General features: G+C 36.5%; 1 protein-coding gene across 1 annotated transcript; it reads left to right on the top strand.

Moving 5' to 3' along the window:
- The first annotated feature begins 6,644 nt into the window (after nucleotides 1-6,644).
- Nucleotides 6,645-14,200, top strand: LOC144435857 (claudin domain-containing protein 1-like). The gene is made up of 4 exons (XM_078124495.1): nucleotides 6,645-6,893; nucleotides 9,395-9,487; nucleotides 12,481-12,618; nucleotides 13,168-14,200. The coding sequence occupies exons 1-4, from the start codon at nucleotides 6,689-6,691 to the stop codon at nucleotides 13,377-13,379; spliced, it is 648 nt and encodes a 215-aa protein (XP_077980621.1). The 5' UTR covers nucleotides 6,645-6,688; the 3' UTR covers nucleotides 13,380-14,200.
- Nucleotides 14,201-18,228: the final 4,028 nt, after the last annotated feature.

Consider the following 18,228-nt stretch of genomic DNA (forward strand, 5'->3'; position numbering starts at 1 on the left):
TGGAACATGATCGATCATGGTGCAAAATCGACGCTTAGTTCTCTCGCGACAGCTGACGCGTGACGCGCTGCTTGCCATGCTCGAGCTCCGAACGCATTCCTTGCTTAAACTTGTAATACAGAGGGGTAGGACACGGCATCGAATAAACCAATCAGGACGCTTCAAATCGAACATGTGACCCATGGATTTTCGCTCGCAGCTCGATACCACCTGCTGCCCTCTTGTGGTGAGATATATTTTTCGCATGCTGCAATACATTGTGGAGTCTGTGGGACATTAAAACAGATAGCCGAAACAGCACATTATTTGAAATGAAGCTCCGAAACGTCGCTTCTGTTGTGGGCGATGTGGTTCCAATCTTGCGACGAAAAAGAACACCAGAGTGTGCTACCCCTCCTTTTTTAGCAAATGAGCAAATTGAGCAAATTGAGCAAATGCCGAGCTCGTGGAGATTGAATTTTCAAAATCCAGTACTTTTATGGACGGTTGCAAAGATTCGAATCATTCGAGCTCGCGCGACAAGACATATAATTTATATGACCGTTGAGGGCGCTACTCAATGGGTACACCACAGCATACACATGCAGCACACATAGTTAGACATAGTTAGACAAACTAAATCACATAAAAGTGTCGTGGCATCGATATCATCAAGGTTCCCCTGTGCTATTTTGTCAAAAGATGTAAGGCACATAAGGTTTACTTCATAGGAACGGAAAGTACTAGAATACTGTTCTTGTTTACTAAGAGCCCAGCGTAATTGAAAATATATTAGGTATACCCTCCCTATTTAAAGAAGCACCTATATTTGTATTTGTATATTGGAAACGAAATGTTAATGAAAATTCAAGTCATGTGATCAGATTCTATACGGTTTCCAACTGCAAAATTGTGAAAGCGTTTGAACATATTACCAGTAGCTAGAACATAGTCATATTTACGCTTTATACCCGGTTCTGATATGTAAGTGAAACTGCCACTTCTGTGTTCATGAAAAAGTCTACCATTAACTATATAGTATCCTGTTGAGGAGCAGAATTCAAGCAATTCTTGACCGTAATTATTGACTTCATCTTCAGAAATAAGATAAGGTATATCATAATTATTACATCGTGTATCGTCGAGTGGTAAATACGTTGTGATCTAAAGCATTTCCAGTCCTACAATGAAAGTCTCCAGCTACAACAGCTTCGCACTCGTACGCATGTACTCGTACGTACGTACGTACGTACATACATGTATACATACATACACATACATACATACATACATACATACATACATACATACATACATACAGACAGACAGACAGACATACATACATACATACATACATACATACATACATACATACATACATACATATACATACATACATACATACATGTATCTATGTAGAGACCTGCTCTGACTACGATCAACAGTTTAAATCTTTCCAACCTACACAAGTGTATATTGTCCGAGTTTTAAATTTGTGTGTATGCATGCGCTTATTTGCCAAAACAAGACAACTATATTTCTTATCGGATTACTTACAGCGTTAATACGGTTTTCTTGGACATCAACAACGGCAACGCCATGAAAAATTTTCTCATACTTTCTTTTCATGGGTATTCCTAGACCTTCAATGTTTTGCACAAACTCTCCAATGTCCATTTCGTTCTGAAAGGCAAAAAGACAAATTCTCTTACTTGGCGAAGACAGTTACTGCTCTTTAAATTTTAAAGTCAATACTTTAATTGTTCATTAACAAATTAAACAAATAAAACTATGTAAATTTTCTAGCGTAAGACTAGATTATCTAACTGTACATCAGAATCTGTGTGGCGTTACCATATGTATGTATGTATGTATGTATGTATGTATGTATGTATGTATGTATGTATGTATGTATGTATGTATGTATGTATGTTTTCATAGAAATTTGTTGTGTACACATATATTCTATTTTACCTTAAGTTTGATCATGTAGCTGTGGCGAACAGCTTTCCCTGGCTTAGCCTTGAAAAGGGGTGCTAAGTGATGTCTAGCTGCTCCAGCGGCAGCGACAAACAATGCCAAAATGATGAGTCTCATGGCTATGTAATGTCGTATCTGAAATAAAAGACAAGCGCACTTAGCGAGTTTCGAATGTTCATGGAGTTCGATATAAGGGTTTTTTTTCAATTGGTTTACAACTGGTATCGATATATATACCACAGGTTGGAAGTTATGATTGAAAAGTGACGGAATTCCATGTATTTCTGAGCACAAATACACAAATGTAAAATGATTGACGCAAGACGAGAATAATAGAATCCATGTTTTTGACTGGAAAGCAAATTTCGAAAAACGAAAAAGATTCGTACTCACCGAATGATTGAGTAAATCTGATAGATGAGCATCGGGACCTTGTTTTTATCACACAGCTTACTAGAATCGTGTGCAAAATATAATTCTTATTAAAACACCTTTTGTATGTATTTCTTCCTGTAAATGTACGTATGTGGTGATACGTGGCGTGGTGTACGTGGCCGGTTGAAAGTTCATATTGTCGTACGGTAATTGTGTTGCAAACCTTGTCTATATCACAGGGTGAGTGGACTTGCGCGATCACAGAAACAAGTGTTATGTTACCCCTTTCATCAATATTATTGATATTATCAACATTTCATTTATTCTGATAGAAATATGTATCTCGGGAAACAAGTGCCTGTTATGTATGGTAGCTAGGAGTACGTGTGCATACACAGGAACTCGTTTCCCGAGATACGTTCTTTATGTGAACGACACATTAAATTTTGCACATCATCAAACTTTTATCATACGCATGCTATTTGTTACATCGGTATACATTCAAGATTCAATGACTTTAAAGTCTTGCAATCTTAACATATTTTACTGTCAGGCCGTGATATGTTTGATTAAAGCAAATATTTCCGTCTACTGTATTTCCATCTAGTGCACTGGAAAAGTTAATGTCAGACCAAGGTCACCATTAAGGTTATCGTAGTTGCACTTCTAATATGTATTTACAACAACAACAACAACAACAACAACAACAACAACAACAACCCCATCCCCACCCACCCACCCACCCACCACCACCACCCCCAACAACTTTAATAGTTGTACAAATCACAAGTGAATATCGTGCTAGTCAAGGATGACCGACAAATAAGGGGACATGAATTGTACATCTGGTATGAAAACAAAACTTTTGAATTATTATGTATGTATGTATGTATGTATGTATGTATGTATGTATGTATGAATACAAACAACACATGACTCCTACGTCGGCGTGTATTGCCCGGATGGCATTTGTGTTGTACCCCCCCCCCCCCCCGGCTATATAGTCCCTTTTGACATATTCTTCCCATGAAGAATTTCATACACTCATCGACTATGTTTTGATTTTTGATAAGAAGACTGACGTCTAATAAACCGACATGTGTCAACAAAGTGGATACACGCCTGTGTCAACATTCAATGTCACACACATATATCGTTACGTTGTGACGAAAATAGCCTACACCATTCAAATATTAAGAGTAGCGGGCGATATTCTTAACTTTTACACAAAAGAAAATCTCGTGATTTACATAAACAAGCTTTGTCAGGTGTCTGACATTCAGACAATTACAAGTTGGAAGAGACGCATTCCACCACTTTTGTGTCTTTCACCACTTTTGTGTGAATGAATAGACAATTTCTGGAATTTTGGGAATATTACCGTACCTGAGTTTTACAGGCTAAAATTTGATAAACTGTGGGTAAGTCGGGGGAGCGGAACCCTTAATGTGATCTCTGGAATGACTTGCAGTAATAAATTCCAGGACACCGGGAATTATAAAAAGACTGTATAAATATTCAAAAATATCTATGCCGGCAAAATTATCTGACTGTGCTGTGAATTATCAAATGAACTCGGAGTCCGAATGCGGGTGCATACACAACGAAGGGATTGGCAGTCACGCAATTGGTACAGCTGGCTCAAACCTCAGACCGCTAAAAATACTGAAGATTCCATTGGCCGTAGAACTGTCTTTAGATGCACAATACTGCTACCACTGTGCGTTACTTGCAAACTTGAATCTGGGCTCTGCTCCCACTGTTCGGTTTGGTCTGTGGATAATGTTGTCCCACCTATTTTAGACAGAGCATGATGTACTTTTCCGCGCGCCAAATACGAACTAAGGGAACAAACAGAATTTACGGAAAGGGGGGGGGGGCTGATGAGAAAATATTTTCTAAAAATTTTTTTTCAAAGTCCCCTTTTCCGTTCAAGAAATGTCGTCGGTCCCCACAGGCTACACTGATTTTTAGTTTTGCTGTTATACCACTTCCCGTATTCTGGAGATGTGCACATGTATGATACACAACATTAATATAACAGTGGCAATCGACTTCAGTGTCCATACATAATAAGAGATTTCTTTACAAATAGATGTGGGATTTACAAGGAGAGGTTGGGTTGTAACCTAGACTTGGAGATACTCAGCCACCAGCTCCCCTACCCCTTAAATTATGATTTTGAGCAGGCACAGCATCCCCATGATCACTCGTGGGGAGGGTGTGGAAGGGAGTGTTTGACTCCCACGTACGGTGAGCACTTTTCTGAATATAAAACAATATTTTGAATTTGTTTCCGGTACCTCCACCTACCCTCCCTTACGATTTTGCAAAAATGTAAAATGTTAACAATTTACTTCTATTTTCATGTACATCCATGTACATCAGCATGCCTTCGCCTTTGTAACAGGAAACAAACACTTCCTAAAGACACGTAGAAGGCCGTTTAGAGGCATAGATTTTAACACTATACACATTGTTGAAGGCCATGAACTAGTAGAATATTGTCGATACCCCAATTTTTCTCTCAGTACATTATTATATCTTATCGACATTTCAACCCATAATTAGAAAGAGTGAAACTCTTTAGTTATGGCTAAGGTCTCCTAATGTCTTGGATTGTATCTATAACACTCTGCAACTAATAAATGCATTGAACACTCTTCTCTCCAGTTTGCCGTCTTTATATATATAACCCCATTTTCTCTTCAGCCCCCCCCCCCCCCGTAAATTTTGCTTTTTCCCTAAATGTGAATCTTATAGAAAATTGTTGCAAATTGTTTGGCGGGCAAAGAGTGTGAATCATTTTTAAAAATATTACTGAGACAAAGCTCGACCCATATCTTCTTTGTGGTGTGTCGGTAAACTCAAAGAAACTATTATGTTGAAAATGGCAAAAGCGAAAATGGGGAAATACAGAGGTAAGCTTAAGAAGTGTGCTTTATTCTATCTGATGATGTCAGAGGAAGTGTGATCAAGCAAAACCAACATGACAGGGTATTTTCCTTCAATACATACGATTGTTTGATCATCTCAGTGAACACTAAAATGAATATAAACGATATAGTGTTAACATTGTTCAATATTTCACGATTTAAAGGAAAATGGACCTGTTATTAACCTTCTCTGAAAATTTTGAAAGGGGTTTTAACGACGGTTATGTATGTATGTATGTATGTATGTATGTATGTATGTATGTATGTATGTATGTATGTATGTATGTATGTATGTATGTATGTATGTATGTATGTATGTGTGTGTGCGTGCATGCATGTATGCATGTATGTATGTATGTATGTATGTATGTATGTATGTATGTATGTATGTATGTATGTATGTATGTATGTATGTATGTATATGTGTGTGTGTGTGCGTGCGTGCGTGCATGCATGCATGCATGCATGTATGTATGTATGTATGTATGTATGTATGTATGTATGTATTATAAAGGTAGAGGACGAATATCACTTTCTCGTAATATGCCCACTTTATGATAATTTAAGAATCCAATACTTGCCATGTGATATGTTTTTAGAACCAAATTACTTTAAGTTTACTAAGTTTATGAGATCAACCGATTCAAATATTTTGCTTAAACTCTGCAATTTTGTACATAAAGCAATCAGGCTTAGAGACTAGGTATGTTTGACGTGGTTGCTCCCATTATCATTTGATTGTATATATCAATTTTCAGTGAATTTCTCTCAGAACGCTTGTATTTTCAGAGTCTTTCACATTGTATTTATCTTTTCATTTGTTTTTGTTAATACCACTTTTTTTTCTGATGCATCCACCTTTGCATTTGGGCCGGTGGCCGTGAAACGCAAATAAAACCTATTATGTATGTATGTATGTATGTATGTATGTATGTATGTATGTATGTATGTATGTATGTATGTATGTATGTATGTATGTATGTATGTATGTATGTATGTATGTATGCAGGTACATGTACGTAGATAGTTACTCATGCTTGCCTTTACATAAGCTTATGTCGTTTTATGTCCTTGGCTATTACAGATATCTGAGATATGACACTCATTTTAGGTGTATCATAATGTTTCCTGAACATGAGACATGACAAAGTTTCAACCAAAAGTCAAACAGCTTTACTACCATATTATCTGTAATAAACCCAAACTATGTGAACTATGTGAAAGGAGACGACACACCCGTCCCTCTCACCTCAATTGACCCTCTTATTTCATACATGCGCAGTACTGCTACTGGATTTACGCATTACAATTGTCATGCAAATGAGTTCCCATCATACCTTGCGGAAACCTATTAAACATTAGAAAGTGTTGAACAGTACATACGTGTTGAGAATCGATCTGTAAACCAAACAATCAACATGTCCACCAAGGACTGGCATCCCTATACTAAATATATCATTGCCCTGGTTGTTCTAGGGACAGCTGCTTTCCTTTTCTTGGGAGCAGGTTCGGGAACAGACTACTGGGTCACTACCACTCATGCTAATATGACGGGAGAGTACTTGGAGAGTAACAGGGGTTTATGGAGGGAGTGTTACCATCCTGAAACAGTGCCGAACCCAGGTATATTTATGGTTTTATTCTTACTTATTCAGGACTGTCTATTAGTAATGAAATAATATATCGGATGGACTGGTGGTTGACTGACAATATTGCCTCAATTGTAACGTTTCCGGGTAAAAAAGTGGAAGTTTAATCACAGCAAGGCCGTGACCGAATGTTGTGTATTGTATTCACTACCCACCTTTGTTAAGTCATATATTGTATGCTGTAACTGGGTTCTCAGACCATTTGGTCCGTTTTACTGCACGGGTGTATTATTCGAACGGTAATACGCACAATGCCCGTTATCTCTTCAGGTATGACTGTCCTAATTGGCACTGGTATAACCGTTTGTGCAACTTTTCCTATGTGGTTTTAACAATTTCTGTAAATATTGCCGTGCGTGTAACAAAGCCAGCATGGTTTCCTTTGAACTTTGGTGTCATATAGGTATGTCTACCCGACACCAACGATTTTTACAAGTGGTACAATACAACGTACTAAACAAGTATGCATTTAGTCTTCCTCGGATCAAAAGTGTTTTGTTCCAGAGGTTGTTTTCACTTACTTAACCACAATTCCGTAGTTTGCAAACTAACGTGACAGAAATAAAGTACTATGGCGATATAAAAAAAATGATCGTAAGTATGACCAGCTATTCAACGGCGACCTTTTTATAACAAAAATGTGTGCCTCGTGACATTTCATTCAAGAGACATCAACATGTTGTACGACTTGCTTCATTGAAAAAACTTATCCATTCCATGGTCAAAAGAAATTCCCAAGGTTGAATCGTTAACAATGGATGGAAAGTGATTTTATCCCAGCAACACGATCGCTTTTCGGTATGCATGAATGTACACGAAGCTAAACCTAAGTAAAAACTAATAATGCTTTGGAATCACTTGGGAAAGGGTGGAAGGTGTTCTTTTGTGTGACTCTTGGACAAATTTAAGCAAATTGAAACAAAAATCACGAAACGAGAAAACCGACAGTGATTTGGAAGAAAAAAAAGTCATTCAGTCGGTCGGTCGGTCGGTCGGTCAGATCAGACCAAACTGTTCTATCAGAAACTAAATGACGTATAAAGAAATTGTCGACTCTTTGTTGAGTTTGAGTGTCTCTCATACAGATTCAATAGACATTTATGGTGACCTCGACCATAGCTACCGTCTACTAAATTAGGGCAACCAGGCGGGACAGTCAACATAGAACTATTTCTATTCATCACGGTAAAATCTTGTCTTTCCTTTTTTGAAGTAGGTTTGCATTTTTATCAGAAATTTGACATATATGTCATAGCAAACATTGTGTAGGCGAACGCTATTAGGTTTACAATGAATACAACACAGATTTGATTAAAATGCAAACCCTAGAGAGGCATTTATGAAGCTAAATTTCATTATGTACTCTAATTCCCAATTGTTAATCATACATTTCATCAGTTTTTACTCTCCTAGTAACTAACAATTGAAAATTCAATACACGAATCAAAATTTGACATCATCACAATGCCACAATACCACTGTCGTATTTTTATTTTCACTTTTACGGCTTGGGACAAGCCTTGGTCGCAAGCCTTGGAGGAGAAAGAATAATGTCATGAACTTGTAATTACCGTGTTTGGGTTCAGACATGACGCTGTTTATATATGTCGCCAAACACCTAGTTAAAGAAATAAATATCTTGTATTGCATAACTGTGGGATCAGTAATAAGTATGTGTAGTGGAAGGATGTACTGCATACGAGGCAGATCTATGGAGTAAAAGTGGAACATAGACTTTATTTCGTGTTAGCCAGGAATTTGGTCTAACGGCGTCACTCCAAAGCCAGGGCCAGGAGAGACAGTTGCTCCCAGCTCCACGGTGAAAACCAAAGTATTTATTGATCATGACAATAAATCACGCATAAGATGGTCGTCCTAAGATAACAATAGGTTATGCATAATTATGAGCGTCTGCTGGGGCATGAAACAAAGGACGCTATATAGTACCTATTGTCTTGACACCCAACTATTGCAATAAAAGGTATTCATTTCTCCTAACTAGGTGTTTGGTGACATGTATAAACAGAATCATGTCTGAACCTTTAGTAATTACAAATTCATGACACTACCATGACCTTTATACTTTACACTGTTGTTACAGATACATTTTACAATCATGGAAGTTAACACTAATAATAGTAATTTTACTATCAGTGTGACTTTTATTCCTGTAGCTAGATAGCGTTCGACAGAGCCCCATCTCAAATTAATTTGTTGAGATTTAACGCAGTCAAAACCAAAGACCTATTTCCACTATGAATCGTACGTATAAATTGAGTAATGTAAACTATATGTATTATAACATTTCGCTGTTATTATTATTAGCCTTTATTTCAACTCGATAGACTGTTGAGCCAAATGGCTCTTTTCACACAGTGTCGAGCAATAGAAAAAAATTACACTTGATACATTATACATGATAAAAACGTAAAAACGCAGACAGGTATAGACTACACTGTTTCTTATTACTTTCAGAGAACTCCAGAACATCTCGATGTAAAAACGTTGATTTTAGAGCCATGCCAAACAAATTCTCTCCTGGTTATGACTACAAAATTACAATGTACGGTAAGTACGCTTTAAGAATGTGAATTGTCAAACCAAAAGGTAAGTTTGAGCACCAAGGTCTATGTAGCCAGTTTCTTCACAACTCTACCGAGTTGCCTTTAACTGGGGTGACCTTGCACATCTGAAGAATTGGGGAAAACAGCGTGAGTAGCACTTACAGCATTAAAATTGCATCGTATGTATGTATGTATGTATGTATGTATGTATGTATGTATGTATGTATGTATGTATGTACAAGGATGTTAATCCAGTGTACATGTACACAATACCATCAATGACTAGTAGACAGATGATGCAGTTAATTACTCTGTTCTAGTTTAGTTCCCATACAAATAGTTATGCCCAATCTTTCTAGATATTAAGCTATAGAGGCATCACGAATGCCATATTATTGTAGGGATTCGAACAGACAGGATAACCTTATCAAAAGTACTCGTACACAAGTAATAATATTTACCTACATTCAAATAGTGAGAGGTATATTAAGTTTATTCAAACATTTCAATCGTGCCAGGAATACGAATATCTTACATCGAATGAGTAAACCGTAGAAATGAGTTGGCAGTGAGCCTTGGCACATACATAGAAAGATAATTATATTTCTCGATGCTCGAGACGCTCGGCTGAACAAAAGGAAACGTGTTGATGCGATTCTGTCTTTTCTTTGTCTGTAGTTTGGGAATTCATTGCAATCTTTACGGGTCACTTTGCCTTTAATTCCGGCTTTCGAATCCGCGGTGTCCTTCAATACCGACCAACAGCCATGGATACAGACTAGTCTTTCCATGCATCGTTAGTTTGTCGAAAAATGACAATTTATTTATTCAGTACGTATGTCTCAAATACTAATGAAGTAGTTGAGCATATACGTTAAAAAGTCATAAATTGAAGTTGAATACCATTGAAACTACTTTAAAAGCTGAACACCACGGCCCGGCGTGGTGAACTCTTACTTAGTTCAGTTAATTGCTATTATGCTCTACTTCATGCCTGGACTTAGCGAGGCGATGCAACTGAAATACCCTAATTGCTGATGAATGCCTTTCCCGTTCGTATACCTTGACAAATTATATGAAACCATTCTTTTTTTGACATGCACTACTAATTTCCAGACACTTTTCATTAAGCAAGCCGCTTCGTTTCATTTAGCAAGACGTTCGACTCTTACATCTCGGGATTGACTTCGTAATGCTTTGGAACAAGATTGTGTAATGTTAGGATTGAAATTGATGGTGAAATTAGTTTGACAAACTGAGTAAGTCTTGAAAGAATTCAGTGCATATTTCCTCTGATTAAGGCTTTAAGTCTGGTATTCCGGTGACGAATTGGTGTACTCGATTCATCACTTTACGTGAAACGTAACTTGCATACGAAATCAAGGGAAGCGAAGTTACAGTGCTAGGCGTACATTGCCTTGTCCATTTCATCTGGTTTCTGGATTTATTTTTTAAAGGGAACTCCTTAATTATGTCCAATGTCATGGCAAGTTATATATGCACATTGCATGAAATATCGCATACTAAATATTCAAACCGACTACCAGTTGCTATCTGTACAGCATTGCGTTGGAATTTAATACCATGTTTAATTTTTAAAATCACATCACATCACATCACATCATACCACATAACATCACACCACAGTACAGTACAGTACACCACACCACACCACATCGCATCACACCACACCACACCACATCGCATCACACCACACCACATCACACCACACCACACCACACTACACCACACCACACCACACCACACCACATCACATCACACTACACCACACCACATCACACTACACCACACCACATCACACCACACCACACTACACCTCACCACACCACCTCATATCACATTACACCCTCTTCCGAATTGTAAAACAATCGTTAATACCATTGTCCAGAGTACATATAACTGCACAAGTCTGGAATGTAACCAATGCCTTAAACTTACTTTAGTCTCACTTTGGCTCGAAACTGGATATGAAATTTCCAGAAGATGAGTGTGCCTTGTGTATATAGAAGCCACGAAACTTCGATTCGACAGCATGACGCGAAACGTGTCTCATAAACATTTTGAAGCAAATCCCAACCTTTCATGTTGTCCCATTTCCATTTTCGATAAACATTAAGCTTATTAGCTTGAAAAAATTCTGACTGGGTCTGTAGCTGAAATGTTGACACAAACGTGCATTTCACAATATATTCATGAAATAGGAGACCAAAAGGAGACCTTAACCAATGAAACAACCACCTGTTGATCGTCTTGTTATCAGCCGCTCAGTTAGTATCAACCATCTGACAAGACACCTAGGATTTCGAATTGTTCTTCAAAAGTAAATTGCTAATAACGGTTTCAGTTTAGATCAAACAGTTGGTATTTCATAAACACACACTCATGTGTTCTTTAAGTATATCATAGAAATCATCAATCATCCGCACTTATCATTTTAATTAATTAATCACACTGACAGACAGACAGACATACACACACACACACACACACACACACACACACACAAACACACAAAACAAACACCAGACAGACAGACAGACAGACTGACTGACTGACTGACTGACACATACACATACACATACACATACACACAAATACACAGAAATACAAATACAGAGAGAGAGAGAGAGAGAGAGAGAGAGAGAGAGAGAGAGAGAGAGAGAGAGAGAGAGAGAGAGAGAGAGAGAGAGAGATACGCACATACATACGTACTTATATCAGCACACCCAAGGAACAGATACAAGCATAGACAGATAGTAACATGCTCAGAAATACATACTCAGACACAGAAAGCAACATATGTATGCACAGAGACAGATGCATATACATTATTTACACATGTATTTATCGTCTAACAGCGACCGACAGGTGACCGACGGACTGAAATACAATGACATTTTACCCGTAGTGTACTTGAAATATTTTTATACCTTAAATACCATTAAATCTATATATTTCTTTATTTTAATATTCCAGCATTAGAATTATCGTCACTAATTCTAATTATAAGTGGTCTATTATTGGTTTTCTTTGGGGATCTACTATCTCTGTGTACTTTGGGAATGCGGAGAAAATCATGGTTTGTTGCAGCTGGCACGTTTCACTTACTTGGAGGTAAGACCGCATAATATTTGTAAAATAATAATGAACTCTGATATATAATTTACCAAAGTCGACTAATATATCTAATTAACTATTGTGTCGTGTGTTGAATGTATGACTTGGTATACTTGTATTACTTGTATTAAACTCAAAACAAGTCTCAATTCACTAATTGGCGATATTCTATATACAAAATGTAATACCTTGTGTGTTTAATAGCGTAAACTTTATATAATGTGATTCCGACGACCACCATCACTACTTTTTGTTATTTTTGTTGATGTATTTTATTGGCAATTCTGTGTAGATATTACAGTTAACTTAGTGTCAGTCTGTCATTAGTTCATGCGATTCTGTTTGTAACAAAAACACGCTTAGCTTTTCAACGTTTCAGCCAAAGCTTGTTCTTTCCTTTTGTACGCTAAAGTGGTCTTAATCACGGAAAAGTAAAACGTATTTTATTGTGTTCATAATCAAATCACACATTTAACGATATGTTCCGATTACAAAATAATGTTGACATCTACATTTTTTTGATCATTGCCATATTTTTTCAAACAGGAATATGTGCCCTTGTCGGAGTCTGTGTCTTCATCACCATGGTCACACACCAACACAAATGGTGGCCAATTTCGGAGCTCGGAGAACCCCCAGATATCGTAATGAAGTTCAGTTGGTCATTTGCTCTCATCTGGATCGGATTAACATTTGCTATAGTAGTTGGGGGAACATATATTTGGTTATCACGTCTTTATGTCGAAGATATGTTATAGACTTGTACAATGCGAGAACTACTCTTTGAACGGAAATCAGACAATATCTTTCGGTTGGCTTGTAGTATACTGTATATGCTGTATATGGATTTTGATACAGCGCCAGTTCGCAACAGAAATCTCGGCTACAGCCTTCTTGTCGGCACTGTAATTTAAACTGTACTTTTAGACATTTATTGTTATTTGACGTCGCTAAGCTTATTTCATGAGTTTTAGGCAAAAATTCAATCGATGGTCAATAGGCATTCAAAGAGTGGGAAAACTGGTCCTACAATTTATGCACATATACTAGTATTATACAGCGTACCTCGAACCCTGAGTATTTACAGTTTTGTACGCAGCGCAAAGACAGACAGCTTGGTAAACTACTTTATCTTCATTTCTGGAGAACAGTGTGTAGGATTTACAAGCTTAAAGCTTCATTTAATTCTCATATTACAGGATTTGGGTTCGGTATAAGCCACAGCTTATGAATCGATAGTACGACATGATAATACAAGTTTTGAATCGCGTAAACGAAATGAAAATTAAAGGCTCAATTTATTTATCTTTTTTGAAAAAAAAACCAACTCTAACTGAAATACAATATGCATGAATTGGATTTACGCATGTGCAGTCAAATGTAGTGTGTGAATCAATATTTAGCTTGCCGAAACTAGAAAACAAAAGCAAAACTAACATTCGTTTCATTTGAGAATTTGCCTCCATTTATTATTCTCAGACTGATATACCGTTTTATCAGATTAACAAACCATATCTCATTCAGACAGTATTTTCTCTAAATACCTCGATAGCTAATCAATACTGTATGATTGATCTACACATACTTGCACACGCACACGCACACGCACACACACACACACACACACACACATTTGCATAGACAAAAGTACAACTATACACAATACACACACAGACCAACACACACACACACACACACACACACACACACACACATTTGCATAGACAAAAGTACAACTATACACAATACACACACAGACCAACACACACACACACACACACACACACACACACACACATTCATTCATATATACAAAATCAAACCTACATAGACATACGCATATACGAACTTACAAAATATTTTTTCACATAATTATTTTTGGAGTTAGTCCATTTTAGGATAAGGATATATTACGTTACATTACGATACATAATATTACATTACATTACATTACATTACATTACATTGCATTGCATCACATTACATTACATTGCATTGCATTACATTACATTACATTACATTACATCACATTACATCTCATTACATCTCATTACATCACATTACATCACATCACATTACATTACATTACATCTCATTACATCTCATTACATCACATCACATTACATCACATTACATTACATTACATTACATTACATTACATTACATTACATTACATTACATTATATTCAAGACAAAGCACACGCTTTCCATATTCAGCCGCACTTCACATATTGTATCAATGTCTATACCTAACCATGCATTGTCTCCATGGAGACCGAGGTACAAAGTTTTAGGTTTTTATACCACATCCAGGCATGCAACTACACGTACAAGTAAAATGACACAGTGTACAATAACTCCAGGTGAGCTTTTAGTTTATAATGGAAAAAAAACCTAAATATAATCGCTATCTGTAATCTGTATGTTTGTTTACACCAACAACATTTTTTCGAACACATAATGAATCATATATAGGGGCCGTATTGTGAACCGGCACATATACTAGTATTGGAAACTGAAACTACCATCAATACGACCTATAGATATATCTGCTTTGCTAAAATGGCAATATATATACGCCTGCGCGTTTATAACATTTACATACGTCAGGGAATGTGCCCCAGTATCTGTGTATTCCCACATAGGTATTTTCGCTTACTACACTTGGCAATGGTGAAATTGCAGTCTCGCTATACCTGATAGGGACATTGGTGAAATATATACATTGTATATACATTTAAAGTGGTCATTTAATCTATGAAGTACAATGGCGTCAATTCATAATTTAAATTTTGTATTAAAAAGACAGTACTAACGTTATCTAGAAGACATTTCAATTGTCAACATATTAGTAGGGCTTCCATTTTATGTTGTATGTCTGTTTAACAGAACTTCTCTCCAATATTGTAATGTACAGCTTGTTGCAATTTTTGTTCATAATTAAGGAACTTGAAATGATATTGTTTGATAAATGTATCATGTCTCATATATATATATATATATATATATATATATATATATATATATATATATATATATATATATATATATATATATATATATATATATATATACTCTTTCTTGGTTGTATATAACATATAGATATATATAACACGAGGAAACTGACACATAGCATCCCTGTTTATGTTTAATATAGGGTCAGTAGTTATTAACTATTTTTTTCAGGGTGAAGGGAAAGAGACTAGTGTCTTACAATTGGATTTTATAAATATCCTCCAGCGTCACCTGAGAGGCGCTGAATTGTTTTAAAATCTACGATAATATATTATATTTCATCGTACTTTAAAAAATACAACGTAACGATAACTACAAATAAGATTATTGAAGAATCTGAATAAAAAACTAAGGTTTAACCTTGGCAAGTTAATTTTTTACTCAGATTCATTAATCAAACAAATACACCCTCCATTCACATATTGGAAGTGTTCATCTCACATGAGTATTTCCTTTCCATTTCATTATATATATTACTCCTGGCCATGAGGAAAATGTCACTATTTTATTTATTATTGTAAATGAGGATTTTCATGATAGAGTGTTGATCAGCTGCTGTCTGGTAAATAAACCATCATCAGTGGAATTTTTTTTTCTTTTTACAGCTTTTTTTGACAAAATAAAGACCTAAAATGTTTACATAAATGTTTTACAAACTCCCGTGCTGACATTATCTCCCAAGTTTTAATGTAACCTCAACAATGTCTGTCACTGTTGTAGCAAATCTAGAGACAAATTCTGAAACCAATATAATACGAGTATTAACCTATCAACATCTATGTAAACATTTTTCTTCTTTATTTTGTCAAAAAGGCTGTAATTTGTTTGACGTGTGTATAATGAGTTCGTCGGATGCCTATGTGTGGATGTTATACACCACCAAAGTTGCTGGTAACACCACAGGGATAGGAAAAATACATTTACAGTATCATCTTTATTGAACATAATAGTACTCAAAATCACTCGTTAATCTTAATATTTTTCCCATCCCCTGTGGTAACACTAGATTTCATACAGTCAAGCATAAAAACAAAGGCTAATATTAAGTTTCATGATTCGATTAACTATCCGCACATGACATTTATCCAATGCATATAAACACGCCAAATAAATCCTAAAGTTGTTGATAAGTATTTTATATAATACAAAAGGGGAGAATACATAAAACACTCGACTAGAGCCAGCTAGTCTGGAGAGAACACAAACTGTGGCACAACTCGAGATAAAATACAGTTTTTTTAATGATAGTCGGTAGGAGTAAATGAATAAAGATTGAATTATTCTTCAAGTTTTACATGTAAAGGTGTACGTGTATGACCTATTTATTTTTGAATGGTGTTTGTTGATAGTGTGCATATCGTTCACCAAAGCATAAATATACCATAACTCATTGTTTTGAACTCAGACTACCTTAATTTATTGTGAGACGTAAAAACAACAATGAAAAGAATTCTAAATCTTGGTATGTATGTCATTGTTAGCTTTATGATTGAAAGCAGTCTTTAAACTTTGGATCGACTGTGCACTCTGGCGTTTTAAGAATAGAATCGTCTGTCCAACTTCTATTCTTCTGACCATGAGAGCATTCCATGTTTGCTCAATTGTGTGAATTTTGAACAGGCACTATGAAAATGGAGACAAAACTAAGTTCTATACTTCGAAACAATTGAATAAGTCTGGGCCCCCCCCCCCTCCCTCAGTTTCTGAAGTTAGTAGCATAGTTTACGAGCTGAATCGAGCAAAGTTGTATTCATTTGTTGTTACACAGGTGAGTGATTTAATCCATCCTATCGCAATGTGGTTATAGTTGGGTCTGACCACCGTAAACGTCACCGGAGTGTTTCGTAGAACTACTATACATGATTTGGGTATGACGTATACTTGTTTCTTTACATCCCTCAAAACCCTTAATTATTTATGTCATCATTGAAGTTATAGACAATTTTTGATCTACATATTCAAAACTACTGCCAGTAACGCAGTGTTTGTCTATGAGGCGTTGTATATAACAGTGGGGTCAAAATGTCACCTTGAGAGATTGGAAAGACTGCTAGCTGTTCGTGCATGGAGAAACCCCGCGGGATCGACAATTTTACGGGCTGTACTTTGAGATATGTTGTTCGTTGTTGAAGTAGGTAACCTAGGAATGGAGACAATTTTATGTTTCTCGATATGTTCACTCTGGTTACAGACAGACCATCAATAGACTAAATATCGGATCCTGGGAAAAACTTACTTGGAATGACGGGGTATATAAAAGCGAGATAATATCGTCAAGTTAGTCAAACCCATATCTGTTTATCCAACTTCAACAAAAATTGGCATAACAGTCTGTGTGTACAAATAATGCAGCGTTCTCCTTTCCTTGCAGAGACAGGGCCTGACAAAGTTGTACAAACTTTTGATACTTCATAACAAATTATTTGACTGGTTATATACCCAGTGTAATTCAATGTAGGGAGGGAGGGGGATATGGAGAATACTAAGGTGTAATTAGTCTATCTGCTAGACCTCGGATGTTCTTCCGATAGAATGCGACACACGACCGAACATCGCTATCGAGGATGTTCGGGCAAGCCATCACTGCGAACT

This window comes from Glandiceps talaboti, chromosome 5 (assembly GCF_964340395.1).
Source record: "Glandiceps talaboti chromosome 5, keGlaTala1.1, whole genome shotgun sequence".
NCBI lineage: Eukaryota > Metazoa > Hemichordata > Enteropneusta > Spengelidae > Glandiceps > Glandiceps talaboti.

Coding starts and splice junctions, on each gene's coding strand:
- LOC144435857 (XM_078124495.1), top strand. CDS start 6,689: ATGTCCACCAAGGACTGGCATCCCTATACTAAATATATCATTGCCCTG. Junction 6,894..9,394: donor TGAAACAGTGCCGAACCCAG/GTATATTTATGG, acceptor TATTACTTTCAG/AGAACTCCAGAACATCTCGA. Junction 12,619..13,167: donor CACGTTTCACTTACTTGGAG/GTAAGACCGCAT, acceptor TTTTTCAAACAG/GAATATGTGCCCTTGTCGGA.